The 19,934-nt window shown below is 40.3% G+C and overlaps 1 protein-coding gene and 1 pseudogene across 6 annotated transcripts in view; one reads left to right on the top strand and one right to left on the bottom strand.

The window, feature by feature from the left end:
- The window catches only part of TRPM3 (transient receptor potential cation channel subfamily M member 3), a 614,509-nt gene that overhangs the window by 403,172 nt on the left and 191,403 nt on the right, over positions 1-19,934 (top strand). For all 6 annotated transcript variants that reach the window (XM_040251699.1, XM_040251668.1, XM_040251610.1 and 3 more), the window contains one exon: positions 9,517-9,640. In XM_040251699.1, the coding sequence (XP_040107633.1) occupies positions 9,517-9,640 (124 nt within the window). The remainder of the gene's footprint in view (positions 1-9,516; positions 9,641-19,934) is intronic.
- On the bottom strand, positions 1,218-3,322 carry LOC120871989 (annotated as a pseudogene).

Below are 19,934 nucleotides of genomic sequence, written 5' to 3'. Positions count from 1 at the left end.
GGCTATCCACTCCAGTATTCCTGGGCTTCCCTTGTGGCTCAGCTGGTAAAGAATCCACCTGCAATGTGGGAGACCTGGGTTCAATCCTTGAGTTGGGAAGATCCGCTGGAGAAAGGAAGGGCTACCCACTCCAGTATTCTGGCCTAGAGAATTTAATATGAGCTAATGAATTCTCTTCATTGATACCCTTCTAAGTGGTCTTGAATTATAGCCTTTTCCATCCCATTCACAGACCTGCTCCATCCAACTTTTATATTAGAAAGACTGCAATTTTTCTTTTCTCCGTAGAATTTGTCTCCTCCAGCTAATTTGCATACCCAGTACTTTGCTTCAGCCCTGATCTGGGCATTATTAGCATTCTTTGCAGGTGTGAAAGCCCCTGGGGTATTTAATGATAACAAAAAACTACTTACTATTGAGCACCTATTATGTACCAGAAACAGTGCTTGGTGCTTTATATACCTGATCTTTTTTTCTAAGTTTGTGTGTGTGCCTGTGTGCTAAGTGGCATCAGTCATGTCCCACTCTTTAAGACCCAGTGGACTACTGTAGCCCTCCAGGCTTCTCTGTCCATGGCAGTTTCCAGGCAAGAATGCTGGAGTGGATCGCCACGCCTTTCTCCGACCCAGGGATCAAACCTACGTCTCCTAAGTCTCCTGCACTGGCAAGTGGGCTCTTTACCACCAGCGCCATCTGGGAAGCCTTTGTCCTGAATGTATCAATCTATGAAGACATAGTCTATCCCCTTTCAACAGATAAGGAGATGGAGGATTAAAGAGATGGAATAACCTGCCTCCGGTCCCTCAACAGTAAATGAAAGAAGTGGATTCCAGCCAGAAGCACCATATCATAGAGCCTTAATTATAATATTCTATCCTCTATAGATGGAGAAGGAAATGGCAACCCACTCCAAAGATTGCAAAACTGACCTCACCCCTTCTATGTCTGACCTGAAATTAGTTGAAAAAAAATGTAGATGTATGTTGAGTTGATTTTTAAATTTTATTTTATTAAAGTATAGTTGATTTACAGTGTTGGGTTAATTTCTACTTTACAGCAAAGTGGTTCAGTTAATATATATATATATATATATATATAATTTTTCATATTCTTTTCCATTATGGTTATCACAGTGAGTTGATTTTTTTAATATAGAAAAGCAATTTATTGCATTATACACACTTACACAGTTAGTCAAGGAGAGTAACAGGCCTACTGGTGAAACAGCTCACCCAAAATATAGATGGTATTAAACTAGTGGTCGAGGACTAACTCCTTTAAAAAAAAAAAAAAAGCAACTCCTATCCAGGATTAATTTAATTTTAAAAACAAATACAAGCTATTGATTCATTCTTCTCAGCTTAACTGGACAGTCTACCTGTGGCATAACTGGCAGGTAAAAGCATACATCCTTAAAACTTGGTGGTCGCAAGTTTTTTTAAAAAACCATTTCACTGAAAGGAAAGAAATAATATGAAAACAGCTCAAGAAACACACTAACATGCAAAAATATATGGGGAAGGAGGAACACATTGTTTTGACCTAAATGAAGAAACTGAGAAGAGACTGGTCTATGTAAGGAAATGTGCATCCTGGAAAAGTTCAGCTAGTAGGAATTTGTATGACTTGAATCTCCCCTATTTCCTGAATAAAAACAACATCTTGTAGTATTTATACTTCATGGCTCAGACACCTACCTCACTTGGCTCTATTTCTTACTCACTCTAGCCTTTAGTTAAATGAGTTTGAAAAACTTGGGGCTATAGCATAAGAAGAAAAATAACCACACACAATATTCCCCTTTTTGTGGCTACTTTTAGACCTCTGTTACTAGAAGATTCCTAAAGAAAATTTAAATATAAGTCTGTGGCTCTGCTGAATCAAGAAGCCCCCAGTTAATATTTAGAAAACACCTTCTGTTTGAACTAATAACATTGTTGATAGAACTCATTATAGTGGGATAACCAAACAAAGTCTCTGTCTCAAAACCAGTGTTAAATCAATCTCAGAGTTGAAAGGAAGAAAAGGGGAGTCTAAAGATCACAAATGCAAACATGTTCTAAATCCTTGTCCTTCTGGATCCACACTTCCTTCAGGGTCTTCATCATTATAAATGTTCTCTGCCATTTGTGACACTTGCATGATATTATCTTCTGATATAGAACAAATTACCCAAGGTTCGTTGGGATTCCAGAAGAAATCAGATATCTTGGCAGTGTAACCACCATGAATAAATAACAACTCTGGTGGCCCATCTTCTGGGGATTGTTCCTCTCCAATTTTACTTAAATCCTAGACATTCAGTCTATGATCAATACCACTGGAAGCCAAAATAGTCTCATTGTGAGGTGACCACTGAACCTGGACTATTTCGTCCTTATGTGATTCAAAGGAATGCAACTGAAGTTTCAGATTTCTCAGATCCCACAGGGCAACAGTCTTGTCAGCTGATCTGTGGCAAGAATGAGCTCACTCTAAGGACTGAAAGAAAGGCAGTTCACTTCAGCAATGTGAGCATCAACTGAGTGGCTTGGTTTGGAAGTATTGTTTGAAGGAGTATCTCAGATCATGAGTTTCTGATCATCAGCAACCAACCCAAAGAGGGACTCATGGAGCAGATGCCAGGAGATATCCTCTACTACTGCTGTGTGCTCTGTAAAGATGGTCTTCACACCCACAGCTTTCCCTTCCTTTCGAACAGCACTTATGTCCCACAGGCAGATGGTGTGGTCATCTGAAGCACTCAGTAAGTGCCCACTGAGATTTGGGTTCCAAGAAAGCCTGTAGCCTTCCTTCTGATGTCCATGGAGATGCGAGTCTGAGTTGCACTCTCCAGAAGGGTCTGGTTTAGAAGGATATTTTGTATAGTCACAAATAAGAACATCACTGGATGGAGTCTTTGTTGCAATGATGCAAGTGTTCTGGGGCTTATAGCATGCCCCGTTTACCTCTCCTTCATGGTTGATCTTGATTTCTATTTCAATTTTTCCACTAACTGAGCCAAAACCTCCAAATTCTCCTTTTTCACTGTTGTAGTGTGAAGCATCAAACTGAGCATCATCAGTCATCATGCATGCTGACTGTCAAAGGTGGTTTTGTTCATCTGACGTGTGTGTCCCCAGGACAAGTCGATGAATACTGAAATCTTTCCCTTCTGGTCTGGTTACTTCTGCAAGCCACTGTGCAGTTAGGCTAGGCCACTCCAGAGCATGGGTCATCACCAAATCGTAAAGAAAAGGGGTGTTCTTTTTCCATATTTTATATTCTTCTTGATCACACATTCTTCTACTGCATCGTCAAAGGCTGCTTCCTTGTCAGCCATGGTGGGTAGGCAAGCCGGCTGGGATCCCAGGGTTGAGCATTGTGGGAGCCTGCGGGTGCTTGCTCTGCACACGCAGCCTCTGTTATTTCCCCAATGAGCTGATTTTATGTCATATAATTACTTACAGATGGAACTTAAAAACACCAAGAGTCTATGTGAAGGAAATTTATCTTGATATCACCAAAAGCCTTAAAGTCTTCAAACAGTTATTGAGCACTCTTGTGGGCAAGACATTGCCCTAAGCATTATAAGGGAAACACAGTGAATAAGCATCCGCTCCTGACAAGAGCAACAAAGCTACTCAAAGGGGGAAAACAGAATTAGAACCAAATATAGGCTTTAGAGTTTGGTGGCCAGTTTCTTCCTAAATACCATGTGAGATTAAAGAAAACTCACAGAGGCCTAGTATATTTCTCAGAGAGGAATCTGATTTTTAAAAAAAAGAATCAAGAAAATCAGATTGCTGGGGGGAGAAAACCCTATGCCACTTCTTCCATTCTCCCAAACATATTTGAAGTTCATACCAACACAAAGAGCACAGGGGAGTGGGGAAGACCACCTGGTCAACTGCCACAAACCAGGCAGCCACTCATTCCCTCTGTCAACCCACAAACATTCTTCTAGAACCAATATTGAACTGTGCACTCTGCTAGAGCTTAGATACAGGCACTGTTAAGATGCATTCACTCCTTCAAGGAATACATAACCTACATACATGTAAATAAATAATTTCCATGCAGTCTAATAATTATAGTAATTAGTAAGTATCCAGTGCTATGACAACATCAATAGAGTGGCAATCAGAGATTTTCACACAGGAGGTGGACTTGGAGCTGAATTACGAATGATGAGTTTGAGTGATGGGATCAGATGTAGAAAGTATTTCAAGCAGGAAGTTGAAGGATGTAGAAACATGCAAGAGTCTGGTGTATTCAAATGATAATAGTGTTTCTGGAATATGTGTGAGAGAGTAGCAGGGGATGAGCCTAGCCTGGAGAGAGAGACCATGATAAGTCTTAAATGCCATGTGTAAGTTGAGATGTTATATTGCTAGTGATGGGAAACTATTTCAGGGTTTTAAGAAGGATGTCACAGAATCGTATTTGCCTTGTAAGAGAACGATTAGATCAACACTAGGGAATGCATTGGAGAAGGAAATGGCACCCACTCCAGGGTTCTTGCCTGGAGAATCCCAGGGACGGGGGAGCCTGGTGGGCTGCCGTCTGTGGGGTCGCACAGAGTTGGACACGACTGAAGCAACTTAGCAGCAGCAGCAGCAGGGAATGTAGTAGAGGAGGATAGAGAAGAAACCAATTAGTGATTTGTTGGTGCCATTTGAGCAAGATGAGTCACCTCTGCTGTACTCTGCCTGAATTCTTGAATTATCATCACAATAAATAAATGCTGTTTTACATTCCTAAATTTGGAGTGTGTTACCTGTTAATAAATGACCAGAATATGTAACTTACAATCTTGTGAGTTACTTGTAGCTAGGACTGAATACTATTCATTTCTCTATCCCCAGCCTTATTTCCTTTCACATAGTAAGCACCAGTATTGTTTACTGAGTGAATTGAATGGATGTTTAGATGCCTGCATGGGGTGTTTGCAAACTTCCATTATCATAAAGCCTCCAAATCTAAGTATCTCTACCTGAAATGTAAGAAAGAATGGTGATCTCTGACTTCTCCGAAGGTACACGGAGCCCTATTGACCCCAGGAGAGCTATGTATAACACACAGAGGCCCCAGCCCCTGGTTGTGCTTCTTGACAAGAGGAACTGGTCAGTGACCCTCCTAAGGAGCACTGTAGAATTGTGCTTTTTTTTTTTTTGGCCATGCTATGTGGCATTCAGGATCCTCACCTGGGGATTGAACCCAGACCCCCTGCAGTGGAAGCACGGAATCCTAACCACTGGACCTTCAGGCAAGTCCCTGTAGGACTGTGCTTTAATAATAGCAAATGCTTACGTAAGACTTGCTGTGTATCCGTCACTTTTGTAAGCATTTTGCAAAGTTAATCCATTTAATATTCATAAGTCTATGAGATAAGTACTATTATAGTCCCTATTTTACATATACAAAAAATATGACATGGTAATACTAAGTAATTTGCACAAGATCACGCAGCTAGCAAGTGACAATTGAACTCCAGGCAGCCTGCCCCTGGTGACCACGATGCTTTTATTCATGATGCTGTCCTGCTTCTTTGAGAAGAATTATGCTGTTACCTGTGACCCCATCCATTTGGGAATTATAATTGTTGGTAAAGAAGAAGAAGTAAAAAAGGGAAGAGAAGAAGAGAAAAATACTAGTCTCTGTGACCTTAGACAAGATGTAAACTTTTTGTGCTCTTAAATGTTGAATTTAGTAATTCACTTTCACTTTAAGCAAATGATAAAATTTCTTTTTTTAAAGATTCCATGAGAAATAATATTTTGTAAGTATCAAATTGTGATATTATTAACAATCATTCTTTATACAAGTAAAATTTTCTCATATTGTATCTGAATAAGTTAACAGAGTGTCTGTGGGGGCATAAGAAGGTCTCCTTCCCTGAAAGCCATTAGCCTAAGCCTAGTTATCAAGTCCCATTGAATTCTAAATGCATTTTCCAATTTTTAAATCTAGGAACAAAACTTTGATATTGCAGGTAATTAAATTCATTCTGAGAAAAATATGTCCATGTGGGTTAAATTGCCAGCATTTGAACAGAATACTAATAGTAAACTGTGGGAAGTTTTATTGGTTACTTCGAGCTTTGAATAAACACTGACCTATTTCAAATAACCCTGTGACTCATCTGAAAAGCTGCAGATCACAAGTACAGCATTTAAATGGAGATACAAATGCCAGAGTGTAGAGATTTTCCTCACTTCAGTGACTACACTTCCTAAATCAGAAAACCTTCTAATTTGAGGTTTACCAAAAATAGCACTGTACATATGGAGCCACAAATCAACAGTTTCCATAAATAGTCAAGATTTTGTCAAAGACCCAGATCTAGAACTAAAATTTTATATAATAACTGACCATGTTTTGGTGTCAAAAAAATTTTTAATCACCATTCTAGTGCCATAAAAAGAAGTCTAAAATGGGCTATTTCTATTTTTGCTCATGATTAAATATAGTAGTCAAGATTTTTAAATTATTCCAATGTTGTGCAGGAAAAAAATTGCAAAGAGCTAAGAAAGTAATAATTTCCAGAAAGTAGCCCTCCCGATATCATAAGGAGGTAGTCACAAAATAAGAAGAGTGTGGTGGAAAGACAGAGTAAGAATTTGGGCCAAATGGAAGACATCTATGTCAGCATTAAAAATATTTGTGGACAATTAGAAACAAATGTCATCTTCAAGGTATTACAATAAGTGCACTTTGCCACTGTCCACATTTACCAGTTTCCCCTTGTCTTCTCCAATCTTGTCTGATTTCCTTCAGATATTCTCTATGTCAAACCGAAGAAAAGCAATTTCCTACAACAAGTACACTCAAATTTCTACCTCCAGTGCAGATGATTAGGAAAGCGAAAGACATTTATAGATTTCAGTGAGGAAAAGTAATACCATGGAAGGAAGGCTGGATTCAATAGACCCAACTAAAGCACAGCAATCATCAAGCTTTGTGACTTTGTACACGTCATCTAACCTCTTAGGACCACAGTCTTCTCTGGAAACTGGAATTGATACCTTCCTTTCTCACATATTGTTATGAAGATTAAATGAGATTATCTTAGTGAAACCCATTGTGAGTCATACACCATGCACTATGAACATGTCAAGCTGTTACACAGCATCTTTTTAAATACAGTGTTATTAAACTCTCTGCAAAGAATGTGCAATCTAAAACTTGTTATTTCTCTGCCAAAAGTGGGGATTTGCAAGTGTTTGTGAGCTGTTATAGGCAAAGAAGCATCAGAAATGAAATTTTCCCCTTGATGCAGCCGGAGGATAGAAAAAGAAGTTAACCAGGAATGGCAGTTATTTAATGTTTACTGAATATAACTTATTGCTTTGAAAGGATCATATCACCTTTGTTTCACCTACATCCATCTCTGCTCCAACAGTAACAATTATCCTACACTTTGGAAAACACCAACTGGTGAATTCTTGTACTTCTAGAGGTAGAACTCTGTGGGTTCTGTTGCTAAATTTTAGTCAGTTGTGAAATTGAACTATAAAGTATAAGACGCTTAGTGTCTTTAGCTCTCCTAACCGCTGAGGCCCACAATCAGCTAAGTTGCCCATCATTTCTCAGTTTTTACAAAGTGACAAACTACATACCAGTGACAGACAGATCCCTCAAAAGTTAATGACCTCAGGGAACTGGGATTGCTTTACAAACGGTTAGCAATAGAAAACAAATTTTGAGTTGTTGTCAGAATTAAACACCTGCAGATGAATGATTGGATCTATCAAGTGGCTAATCAGAAGAGTCTCTTCTGTTGTTAATCATGTGTAACATTTATGTACACTTTATATTGCAAAAATCTCTAGACTCACCCACACAGGTTACCTGTCAAGTAGATATATGCCCAGGCATATTTCATGTCTTGACTCTTTCAGAAAATCAGTTGCTTGTGAGTGTGTATATCTCATTTATCTCTGTAGCCTTAGCATTCCTCACAGTGTCTGGCACTAAATAGATACCACTAAGCAATTGTCGAGTGAATATGAACGAATGAATGAATGGCTTCAAACCAGTCTACACCCAAGGCTATGGAGTCCTATGGAATAATTCGGTAATCTTGTGAGGATTTGGTATCATTTTTCAACCTTATCTGCGTCATTCTCTTTTTCTAAAAGTGTATGTTCATGATATAAATCTTCCTGTGGGGCAGAAGGGGTAACACAATCCTCCATTGAGCTGAGTGACATTCCAGGGTCCTTGGTATAAATCTGTCATTGGGAATGCACTCACCTCAAAGTAGGGTCACCATAGTATCCAGCCTAGTGAGTCTAAGTGAGTCTTCAGTCCTGGGGCACAGCAGGTCAGTAATATCATAATTCCCTGCATAGGTAGCCACCGTGATGAAGAGAGGTGTACACCGAGAGGTGCACAAGTACACTTGCATTGCACTTGGTGTCATATGAGGCAGTGTGGTGGGGCAGAAAGAGCACTAGACAAGAATCAGAAGAACTGGGCTCTGGTTCTGGTTTTGCCACTTGTTTTTTTCATGGTCTTAAGTATCTGGCTTTTTCTGGCTACAGTGTTCTTCCCTTTTGAATTGGACAAATCTCTTGCCTATCAAGTTTTTTGTAGGTACCAAATGAGATAATTATAGTATACTATTTTATCTAGGAGATGTTAGTACTTCTTAGGTGAAGGTGGTTTGTCAATTGTAAAAGATAGCCAAATTATGATAATTTTGTCCCTAGTCCTTAGGAGCAGTTTTATCTTCCTGATTTGGAATAGTATCTATCAATAAAAAGTGAATTTTCATTCCAGCTATTTGATGGCTGGTGGAGGTAGCCCATTCTCACCAGTCTATTGATAAAAGAGTTAAAATTAGTTGTGATTGTTCCATATTCAAGAGATAATTGAGGTTTGACTGATAATGACACACCTTCCTTGCTTTAATTCACTCTTCTATAATACAAAAACTATCTTTTAATAAAGTAGTCAATATGATACCTCTTTATGGTTCAGGCTTTTGTTGGCAAACAGCACAGTAAAAGGACCTGAATTGTGAACCAGATCAGCTACTATCTCCATGGAATGATTTTAGAGGAAACTTAAGTCCTATCTCTCCTCATTCATTGATACTGAAAAATCCCTCATTGAAATAATTTTTTTCTTTCCACAGTTGGACATGAAGTTGAAATTTAAATCTCCTTCAAATAAGTAACATAGTAAGTTTTTACCAAGATGCAAAGGATTGATTGAAGGTATTTTTTGATAACAGCACTTGAGCAAGAGGGCATTAGATATATGCCATATAAAAGAAAAAAGGAGAACCATAAAAATAACCAAATCCATCTTCTTTCTTTACTCATTTAAGTACTGAGATTTAAAAATGGATTTATTTTTAAATGTACTTTCTAAAAAAGATTATCATAAAATAACTGCTGTGGAAAAAAAATACTGGAAGAAAAAGCTTCTATCTAAAATAAATGTTTTCTTGTATTCTATACTTGTCAAAAATATGTGCTAGATAGGATCTGAGTTAACTCATTTTCAACTTTTTTTTCACTACAGACTTATAAATGAATCTCTGAGGGACCAGCTATTGGTAACCATCCAGAAGACTTTCACATACACTCGAACCCAAGCTCAGCACCTCTTCATCATCCTCATGGAGTGCATGAAGAAGAAAGAACTGGTAGGTAACACTGTGTCTGTAGGTGGCAGAGCTCCCCATACCCGTCCTCTCTGTTGAACCATTTTCTTGAATCACACATCAATTGTTTCTCCTTTCCAGCCAAGCTCACAACCATCCTCAGGCTCCACTAGCTCCTGAAGCTTCCTCCCCTGAAGAGCTGAGACATTGTGTTTTCTGCCTAGATTTAATGAAGTGTGGGCAGCAGGGTTCTAGCATCATTTGCTACTGAAGTTTGCCCAAATGCTCTGATTGCCTCAGTGCAATGAGATGAAGAGAGAACATAGGTTTCCTCCCAGAGAATGCTTCCGTTGATCCTCTTAGGTTTAGGGTTTCACTTGGCTTGTGAGTTGTGAATTACTGATGCGCTTAGTATCTTAGTATGATCGATCTTAGTGGCTCAGGGTACAGGTTAATCTGTTCATCTGTACAGGTAGAAAATGAAGAAATGTACTCAAGGAAGTTTGGAAATTTCTATAATTTCTGAAGTGCCCTTCGTAGCTACTGAAGAAGCATTTCTCACATCTCAGGAAAATGTCTTAGAAATGCGCCATCACAGAGACCTTCAGTTAGGGTGAGCAGAAACAGCAGGGGCTAACGCTGAAGGAGCCCTTGCTATGTGCCAGGCAGAGTGCCAGGTCATTCCACATGTTAACTCATACGATCTTAGCAACTGTCCCAGTGTGGGAGGCACAGTTGTTACCCTCACTTTCTAGATGAGGAAACTCCAAGTCGCCCGATGAGTAAATCAGGGACTAGACTGAAACCAATGGTATTTCATCTCTGTGGTAAGTATTTTTATTCAGAAATTGTCTCATCGAAGCAAAGGTAGTGCGCCATCCACTCTAGGTCTATTCGTGGTGGGCCTCAGCGAGATGAGATTATTCTCAAAGGCCATGGGAGCCTACCTGCTGATGAGGAGGCAGAGGAGCAGTTCACCCCTGAGCAGCGGCCTCACTCAGGCTGGGACAACCTCACGCCTGCTGAGCATCCTAGATGGTTATCCCTGCGGCCATGAGGGTGCACTGCTCCTCCGGAGGGGCACCAGGGCCAGACCCTAAAAGGATCAGCTGTGAGGCAGGGCATGCGAGAGGAACTGGAGTGAACTGCCTGCCTCCAGTTCCCCAGTAGACTACAGGCTCCCCAGAGCTGGGCTGGAACCGTCTTGTTCACAACCGTGTGCCTGTGTATGCGGCAGTGGCTGGCACACAGTGGTGCTCACTGAGGCTGCCAGGAAGGAGAGAAGGAGGTGATTTCTGACTTTAAAGAACTAAATATTTAGAAAAAAATACCTGACTCAAATAAACAAGACCAAACTCCAGAAAGCATCACATAGCCCTTGTGAAAAGCCGCTTCTAGGTTTAGCATGAAAGGAGTGGGGTGAGGAGAGTGGGACAGTACCTCTAATTCTTGAGCACCTGACCTAAGTAGTCTGGCTGCCCCACATAGAGAAGCCCGGTTGGAGATCAGGTTCAGAATCATGACTGCCAGCATCCCAGGAGAGCCCCTATCAATCCTGAAAGTGCCGCTGCCGTCCTCCCATCTTGGAGGCAGTTAGCTCACAAACTATTAGCCCATGTTTCCTCCACTTTTAAGAGGGGCATGAAACTCTGAGCTTCTGCCTGCCACAGAAGGGATATTCTCCTATTAATGATTTTACAATGCTAAGGTCAGTGACTGTGAAAGCTTACCAGAACTCTACATTTCGGCAGTCCTCCAAGTTTCCTAGAAAGGCAGTCAGGCTCAAAATTCTAGGAACTAGTTGGAAGCTGTAAAACCAAATGAGGCTGAATGTACTTTTCTGGGTATTTTATAGGACTGTTCCCTGGGATTCTTTCTGTTTGGTAATTGTCTTGTTGCTTAATCGTGGTCTCTGCTGAAATGTCAACTGTATTTTATTGTGACATATTCATTGTAATATGAACATTCATTCATTCATTCACTCATTCATTCTAGAGCTAGGTACCCCTAGCTCTAGACTAAGGACATGTGATCTTAACAAGCAGTAAGTTGTCCTGCTCTCCATCCACATCTGGGCAGAAATTAGGATTTTTAAAATCATAAATGTAATTAATTTCCATTTTTGAAGGACTGTGTGTATGGATAGTACTAGATGCTTTAGAAAGGAGGTGGGAGGAGCTCAGCATTATTTTTCTCCTTTTGAAGGAAGTAGGGGAGGGAACAGAGGCTGAAGAGTTGTGGGGATGTGCAAACAACCAGGAAGAGCCACTCCAGGGCTCTTCTGCTGCAGAGCCCAGGTATCCTCTCCTCATCACACAACAGCAAGCATCTTTCAAGTTGCTTTTTTTTTTCTTTTTTTCTTATTTAGGTGGTCTAAAGTTTTTATGGGGCTTCCCTTGTGTTTTTATTCCCTGATTAGATATTTAATCCATCTAGTATTCAGTACAGACTTTCTTTGCAACTTTTAAAAAATTGAAGTATAATTGATTTCTATTTCAGGTGTACAGCAAAATGATTCACTTTTATATATATAATATACATATATATATATCTTGTATACATATATAAAGAAGTTTCAGATTCTTTTCCATTATAGTTTACTACAAGATATTGAATATAGTTGCTTGTGCTATACAGTAGGTCCTTGTTGTTTATTTTATATATAGTAGTGTGTATCTGTTAATCCCTGTTACCCTCCTCCCCTTTCCTCTTTGGTAACCATAAGTTTGTTTTCTATGTCTGTGAGTCCATTTCTGTTTTGTAAATAAGTTCCTTTATATCATATTTTAGATTCTACATGTAAGTGACAGCACATAGTATTTGTCTTTCTCTTTCTGACTTACTTTGCTGAGTATGACCATCTCCCATCTCTAGGTCCATTCACATTGCTGCAAATGGCATTATTTCATTCTTTCTATGGCTGAGTAATATTCTGCTGTATATATGTACAACATCTTTAACCATTCATCCATCAGTGGACACTTAGGTTGCTTCCGTGTCATGAATATTGTAACTAATGCCGCTGTGAACACTAGGGTGCATGTTTCTTTTTGAATTAGTGTTTTTGTCTTTTCTGGGTATATGTCCAGGAGTGGGATTGCTGAATCATACAGTAGCTCTATTTTCAGTCTTTTAAGGAACCTCCTGGCTGTTCTCCATAGTGGCTGCACCAGTTTATATTCTCACCAACTAGTGTCGGAAGGTTCCTCTTCAAATTTCTTTTGATTCCCTTTATGAATGAAGTGGGATGTCATATCCTGAACTCAATCTAACCATTCATTTTCAAGTTCATCTTAAGGATTTGGTTCCAGAGCTGTTCTTCCATCTTTCTCATCCCAGCATCCTATTAACAGTGTCATAAAGACCTGCACTATAGATGCATATTTAGCCTGTGAAATTGGGCCTCTGGGCTATGTGGCTTCATGGAAAATATGCCTTGTTGGGCCTTTTGTATGAGTACTTTCTACACACTTCATATTGTTCCTGAAAAAAATCACTTCTCCTCTGCTTACTTCTCAACTTGGGTCAAAACACCTCAAATCCTATCATCTTCTGAGAAGATATATCCTTCTAGAAACCAACCCATGAGCTAAATCCCATCACTGTTATCTAGGAAAAAATATTAAAATAAAAGCAATAAAAACTGTCCACAGCAATATACTAATTTGGGGTCAAATGTAAAGGGCCAATGGTCCTCCACTTCTTCTCCAAAGGGATGTGGTCATAAGGAACATTAGGACAGGAAAAGAGGGCCCCAGTGGCTTAGCACACTCTGAGGCTGATTACATGTATAGAAAGCACAGAGCCTTTTAGTTCCAGAGGACAGTGCCAGCTCCCTCCCTCTGCCGCTGCCTCTCGGAGCTCCCACCTGCCCTCTGAACTCCTGCAGAAGCTTCCCCCACATCCTCACTGCCAACCCACCAGCCTTAGCCTGGACAGTACATTTTCTACGGACACTTTGTTGTGATGGAGTGTTGTTAGACTCAGCAGTGTAAGCCCTATGATATGTGTGGCCCTGGAGAAGGCACTGGCAACCCACTCCAGTACTGTTGCCTGGAGAATCCCATGGGCAGAGGAGCCTGGTAGGCTGCAGTCCATGTGGTCGCTAAGAGTCGAACACGACTGAGGAACTTCACTTTCACTTTTCACTTTCATGCATTGGAAAAGGAAATGGCAACCCACTCCAGTATTCTTGCCTGGAGAATCCCAGGGACAGTGGAGCCTGGTGGGCTGCCGTCTATGGGGTCGCACAGAGTCGGACATGACTGAAGCGACTTAGCAGCAGCAGCAGCTACAAACAAGTCATGGTGGAGGATGGCAGCTGCCTGGCTCCTGGTTTACAATCTTTCATTTCCACGCTGATGGCTCCTCTAATTTGCTACCTTCCTTTCCCAGCTGCTGGACCTCCTAGGGACCAGTGCTGTTCACTTTGCCACTGTTACCAAGTCTAAGCTTGCTTTACCTGCAGCACAACAGGCCAAAAAGTCTACAGATGAGGTGTTGAGGCAAGGAATACAACTTTATTTGGAAAGCAGCAGACTGAAAAGATGGCATACTAATGTCTCAAAATAACCATATTATCAGGGTCTGGATGTCAGGTTCTTTTCTAGAACAGAGATGAGGGGAGATGAGGAAGTAAAGTAAAAAGGCCATTAATCTAGCAAATATCTCCTGAAATGTCCAGCCATAGGGAGAGGATGTGTTAATTTCTTCCTTCCTATAGCTATCCACTCCTGGACAGGATCCAGAACAAAGGCATTTTGGTTTAACATTCAGGCAAAGATGCAGGGTTCCCCGAGGCCGATCTTTGTGTCCGGACAGTATCCTTTTAGGGAACAAAAGCAATGTAAAGCAAAGGTTCGGAAATAAAAGAAACAGACCCAACTTGGAGTCACAATTGGTTCTTCCCTGTAACACCACCACTTCCCAGTCACACCTGACGAATCCTGTCTCCACTCAAAATTGATGCTGCTCTAAAATCCAAGTCCCACCTCCAAGTGCAAGAATCCTCCCCCCCACCACCATCACTTCACATCAAACTTGAATGCCAAGCTTCTCCGTAATTCACTAGTCTGATACCAAATTCCTGAGATCATTCACATGAAATATACTTTCATCCACATAAAAGTATGTTTTAAAGTGTAGCTTTCTGTGTCCTGTTCCTAGTTGACAGTCTAAACAGTCACTCTCAAAGCTGAGTCATTGTTTCTAATTCAATTAGGTCTTCGGTCATACTGAGCAATCTTTTTATTCATCTATAGTCAATGGATCAGAGAAGGCAATGGCACCCCACTCCAGTACTCTTGCCTGGAAAATTCCATGGATGGAGGAGTCTGCTAGGCTGTAGTCCATGGGGTTGCTAAGAGTCAGACATGACTGAGCAACTTCACTTTCACTTTTCACTTGCATGCATTGGAGAGGGAAATGGCAACCCATTCCAGTGTTCTTGCCTGGAGAACCCCAGGGACGGGGGAGCCTGGTGGGCTGCCTCTATGGGGATGCACAGAGTTGGACACAACTGAAGCGACTCAGCAGCAGCAGTCAGTTGATACCCTCTCCTGTTCTCTACAATCATTGTTCTAAACCTCTTACATGTTAATCTGACTGCTTCTCAGGGTCTTTTGTAATGCATTTCAGAATCTTTATGGTATAGCAACATGAACTTCCTTCCTTCTTATAGCTTGGTCTTATTTCCATATAATGATTCTAAAATCTGAAAGTAAATATTGCAACTAGACTATTATGTTTATCCACTCCATCAATTCAAGATGTATAGGACTGAAAATAAACTGATTTTTTAAGATATTAGTCAAGAATCTTCCAAGGATGTCTACAAATATAGAAAAGAGGTAGTTTGGGGAGAATTGGAGGGAACCTGGTATCTACCTTTATTTGGAAGATGATGGACAGAAACAACCTGAGAAGCTAAATTTAAGGAATAGGATCACTATTATGTCCCAGCAGCTGAAGGTGTAGCATCTCGATAGCATCATATTCTCACTTGAGTAGAGCACCTTAAGGCAAGGAAAAGCCAAGGACATAGAAAATGTGCTAATGGAATAAACTGAAGCAAAGATATTAGGTCATCAAGTTTGTGTCCTTTTCAGTAACTTCTCTGTAGCTTTTGATGCTGTCAACTCCTCTTCCCTCTCCCACTACTTTCCTGAGAAGTCAGTAGTGTTAGACTTTAGATTCTTTTTCTGATTCCTTGCCATTTCTCTTATAGTTCATTAATCTTTCTATTGCTAGCTTCCTCCTCATACTGTAAAAAGATATTTATCAAAGACCAGTTCTTGGCCATTTCCCCTTTCATTTATTATTCTGACTTCAGTTATTTTGAGACAACTCCCAGATGCACACATATTGAGCCTTGTCTTCCTCCAGGCTCCTTCATTTCCAGAGTCCAGACTTTCAAACATTCCCTCACTCTTCCTCTCTTAACCTATTGCTATGCCCTATTAACCTGGTTCCCCCTAACCCAGTATCCCCCCATCAATCCAATTTATACACTGCAGGGATTTACAAACTTCTGTGAAGAGGCAGATGGTAAGTAGGTTAGGTTTTGTGTGCCCCAAACAGTTCTGTCACATATTTTTCTGTTTGTTTATTTGATTTTAAACAAAACTTTAAACTATAAGAACCATTCTCAGCTTATTGGCTATAGGAAAACAGGCCAGGGACCAAATTTGACCCTCAAATTATGATTTGTTGACCCCTGCTGTATAGTATTGCTAGACACTCTTGCTGGAGGATAGAACAGTTCCATCATTCCTTTGAATATGGAGTATAATGTGTTGCTTATAGTGCCAGTTTTATATTTCACCACTTTTTTACAGACCCCTCATACTAACCAAGCTAATTTTCTTGCAATCATTTTTTAATGTCCTACTTCCTTGAATTTGTTCAAGTCTAGAGCCCTCTCTTTAGCCATAGCCAGTTGCCAAACTCATGCACATATATGCACGTACATGCATACACGCTCACGCTCACACACCTAGAAGATACTTCACTTCTTTATTTGTAACTCTCTTGTGGCATTTATTTGTACTTTTAAGTTATATATATATATATATATATATATATATATATATATCTCCAACTTCCCATGTAAGCTGTTAAGAGCAGAGTCTCTAATTTGTTATTCTGTTTCCCCTGCATTCATTATCCCTAACTGTGCTTATTGGATCCCAATAAATCTTTGATTAATGGGTGAGTGAGTGATTGAATGAATTCATATGAATATACATTAAGGCAAAAAGAGACATATTCAGTATGCACAAATTGCCCTAAAATCTTCACTAATACAGTATCATGTATCCTTAAGGTTTCATAGATTGGTTTATGGACATAGATTTGATTTGAGGCCAATTGTTTAAGTTACTGGACCTATGGGAGGTATCCCAGTATGGTTGTTATGAGGAACAAGCTCTCAAAATAGAAAAACCTATATTCAAATTCTGTCTATGAGTCACTACAGATGCAAGTTAGAGTATACATGTAGATACCTACTCTTACCCTTGTTTTTTTCTCTAGTCCTAGTTATAATTGTCATTGGGGCACAGTTTAACTTGAGTCACTTGTCATCGATCTTCATGTTCATCTCCCTTCCTGCTCATCTTCACAGACAGAGAGTATAGACAAGAGGAACCATAATAGGTAAAGTCCTCCTTGGTAGGAAAGGAGTGAGCCTATGTCTTCCTTATTTGACATCAATGGCCAAACAAGTGCAGCAGATCTCCTGTGTCCACAAAGGAAAAAATTTCTTAGAGCTGAAAAAGGTATAAAAAAGCCAAATGGCTAAAAGTTGTAGAGTCATGTATCAAGGTTAGAAAATAGCTCTATCTAACATAGTACATGGGAAGAAATAGAAATGCTCTTTGAAATCAATGCTGAATTGTATCTAGATCGTTATGGCAGAAAGTGAAGAGGAACTAAAAAGCTTCTTGATGAAAGTGAAAGAGGAGAGTGAAAAAGTTGGCTTAAAGCTCAACATTCAGAAAACGAAGATCATGGCATCCGGTCGCATCACTTCATGGGAAATAGATGGGGAAACAGTGGAAACGTGTCAGACTTTATTTTTTGGGGCTCCAAAATCACTGCAGATGGTGACTGCAGCCATGAAATTAAAAGACGCTTACTCCTTGGAAGAAAAGTTATGACCAACCTAGATAGCATATTCAAAAGCAGAGACATTACTTTGCCGACTAAGGTCTGTCTAGTGAAGGCTATGGTTTTTCCTGTGGTCATGTATGGATGAGAGAGTTGGACTGTAAAGAAGGCTGAGCGCCGAAGAATTGATGCTTTTGAACTGTGGTGTTGGAGAAGACTCTTGAGAGTCCCTTGGACTGCAAGGAGATCCAACCAATCCATTCTGAAGGAGATCAGCCCTGGGATTTCTTTGGAAGGAATGATGCTAAATCTGAAACTCCAGTACTTTGGCCACTTCATGAGAAGAGTTGACTCATTGGAAAAGACTCTGATGCTGGGAGGGATTGGGGGCAGGAGAAGAAGGGGACGACAGAGGATGAGGTGGCTGGATGGCATCACTAACTCGATGGACATGAGTCTGAGTAAACTCCAGGAGTTGGTGATGGACAGGGAGGCCTGGCATGCTGTGATTTATGGGGTCGCAGAGTCGGACACGACTGAGCGACTGAACTGAACTGAACTGAACTGAACCTAGATCCTTTTAGGTTCATTTAACTCTCCCTATAACAGAATTTAGGCTTCTGAGGTGGCACTAGTGGTAAAGAACCCACCTGCCAATGCAGGAGATTAAAAGATGGGGGTTCAATCCCTGGGTTGGGAAGATCCCCTGGAGGAAGGCATGGCAATCCACTCCAGTATTCTTGCCTGGAGAATCCCATGGAGAGAGGACCCTGGAGGGCTACAGTCCATAGCGTAGCAAAGAATTGGACACAACTGAAGAGACTTAGCATGCACACATGTAACGTAATTTAAGGCCGGACATGACTGAGCAACTAAACACAGCACAGCACATATATGAGATAGTGGAAAGAGAATGTAGGAGAAGTATTACTCCATTAAAAATGTTTCCATATTAGTTCTCAAAACACAGTGGGGTACTGATTAATCTTTGGAAGTTCTGAAGCTCTTTAGGTGATTAGAATATCCCTATCTTAGGAATAAGGATGATGAAGGCTTTGGAGTCAGTGTGTCTGACTTCAAATCCTACATCTGTCATTTAATACGTGGCAATAGGCAAGTCATTTAGTGTCTAGATTAGTTAATTTTCTCTTCCAGAAAGTTGAGATAATAATAGTATTTATGTTATGGGGTTAATTATAAGGGTTAAATGAGTTAATATATGCAAAGAACATAGTGAGCACTAAATAAATACTTTTATTGTAACACTAATGATGATGTCTATATAACACTTTAACAAAGATGATTTCTTGTCATCTTATTTGATACTGCAATCAACCTTGCTAAGGTCAGTTTTAGTATTCAGAGTTGAACACGACTGACACAACTTAGCAGCAGCAGCAGCAGCAGGGAAACCAAGACTCAGAGATTTAAGTACAAGCCCAACATCAGGTAGTTTATTAGAGGTAACCCCAAGATTTGAACCAAGAGCATCTTTCTGCAAGTTCTCAGCTCTTTCCCCCATATTTCAGCTGATTCCATGTTCTAAATATCAGGTATGACCAAGTTTAAAATGACTTTATGTATACTGAAATGGCAACCCACTCCAGTTTTCACGCCTGGAAAATCCCATGGACTGAGGAGCCTGGTGGGCTACAATCCATAGGGTCGCAAAGAGTCGAACACGACTGAGCGACTTCTCTGTGTGTGTGTGTGTGTGTGTGTGTGTGTGTGTATGGCTGATTCGTGTTCAGTTCAGTTCAGTTCAGTTCAGTCGCTCAGTCGTGTCCAGCTCTTTGCAACCCCATGAATTGCAGCATGCCAGGCTTCCCTGTCCATCAGCAACTCCCAGAGTTCACTTAGACTCATGTCCATTGAGTCGGCGATGCCATCCAGCCATCTCATCCTCTGTCGTCCCCTTTTCCTCCTGCCCCCAATCCCTCCCAGCATCAGAGTCTTTTTCAATCAATCAGCTCTTCGCATGAGGTGGCCAAAGTACTGGATTCATGTTGATGTATGGCAAAAATCATCACAATATGGTATTATTCTCCAACTAAAATAAATTAATCAATTTAAAAAATAAAGTAGAAGCTCGTTTACTCTTTCATTTCTATAATAATCAGAGCAAATATTTATTAGATTTTTAGAGTCCTGGAAAGAAAATAATACATTACTGATATTCCTGGAATGCCCTCTACCCCTATACAGTAGTCATTATAGTCCTATAGGG

Source organism: Oryx dammah, unplaced genomic scaffold (genome assembly GCF_014754425.2).
Source record: "Oryx dammah isolate SB20612 unplaced genomic scaffold, SCBI_Odam_1.1 HiC_scaffold_1, whole genome shotgun sequence".
Lineage (NCBI taxonomy): Eukaryota > Metazoa > Chordata > Mammalia > Artiodactyla > Bovidae > Oryx > Oryx dammah.
This window is presented reverse-complemented; position numbering and strand designations above follow the sequence as displayed.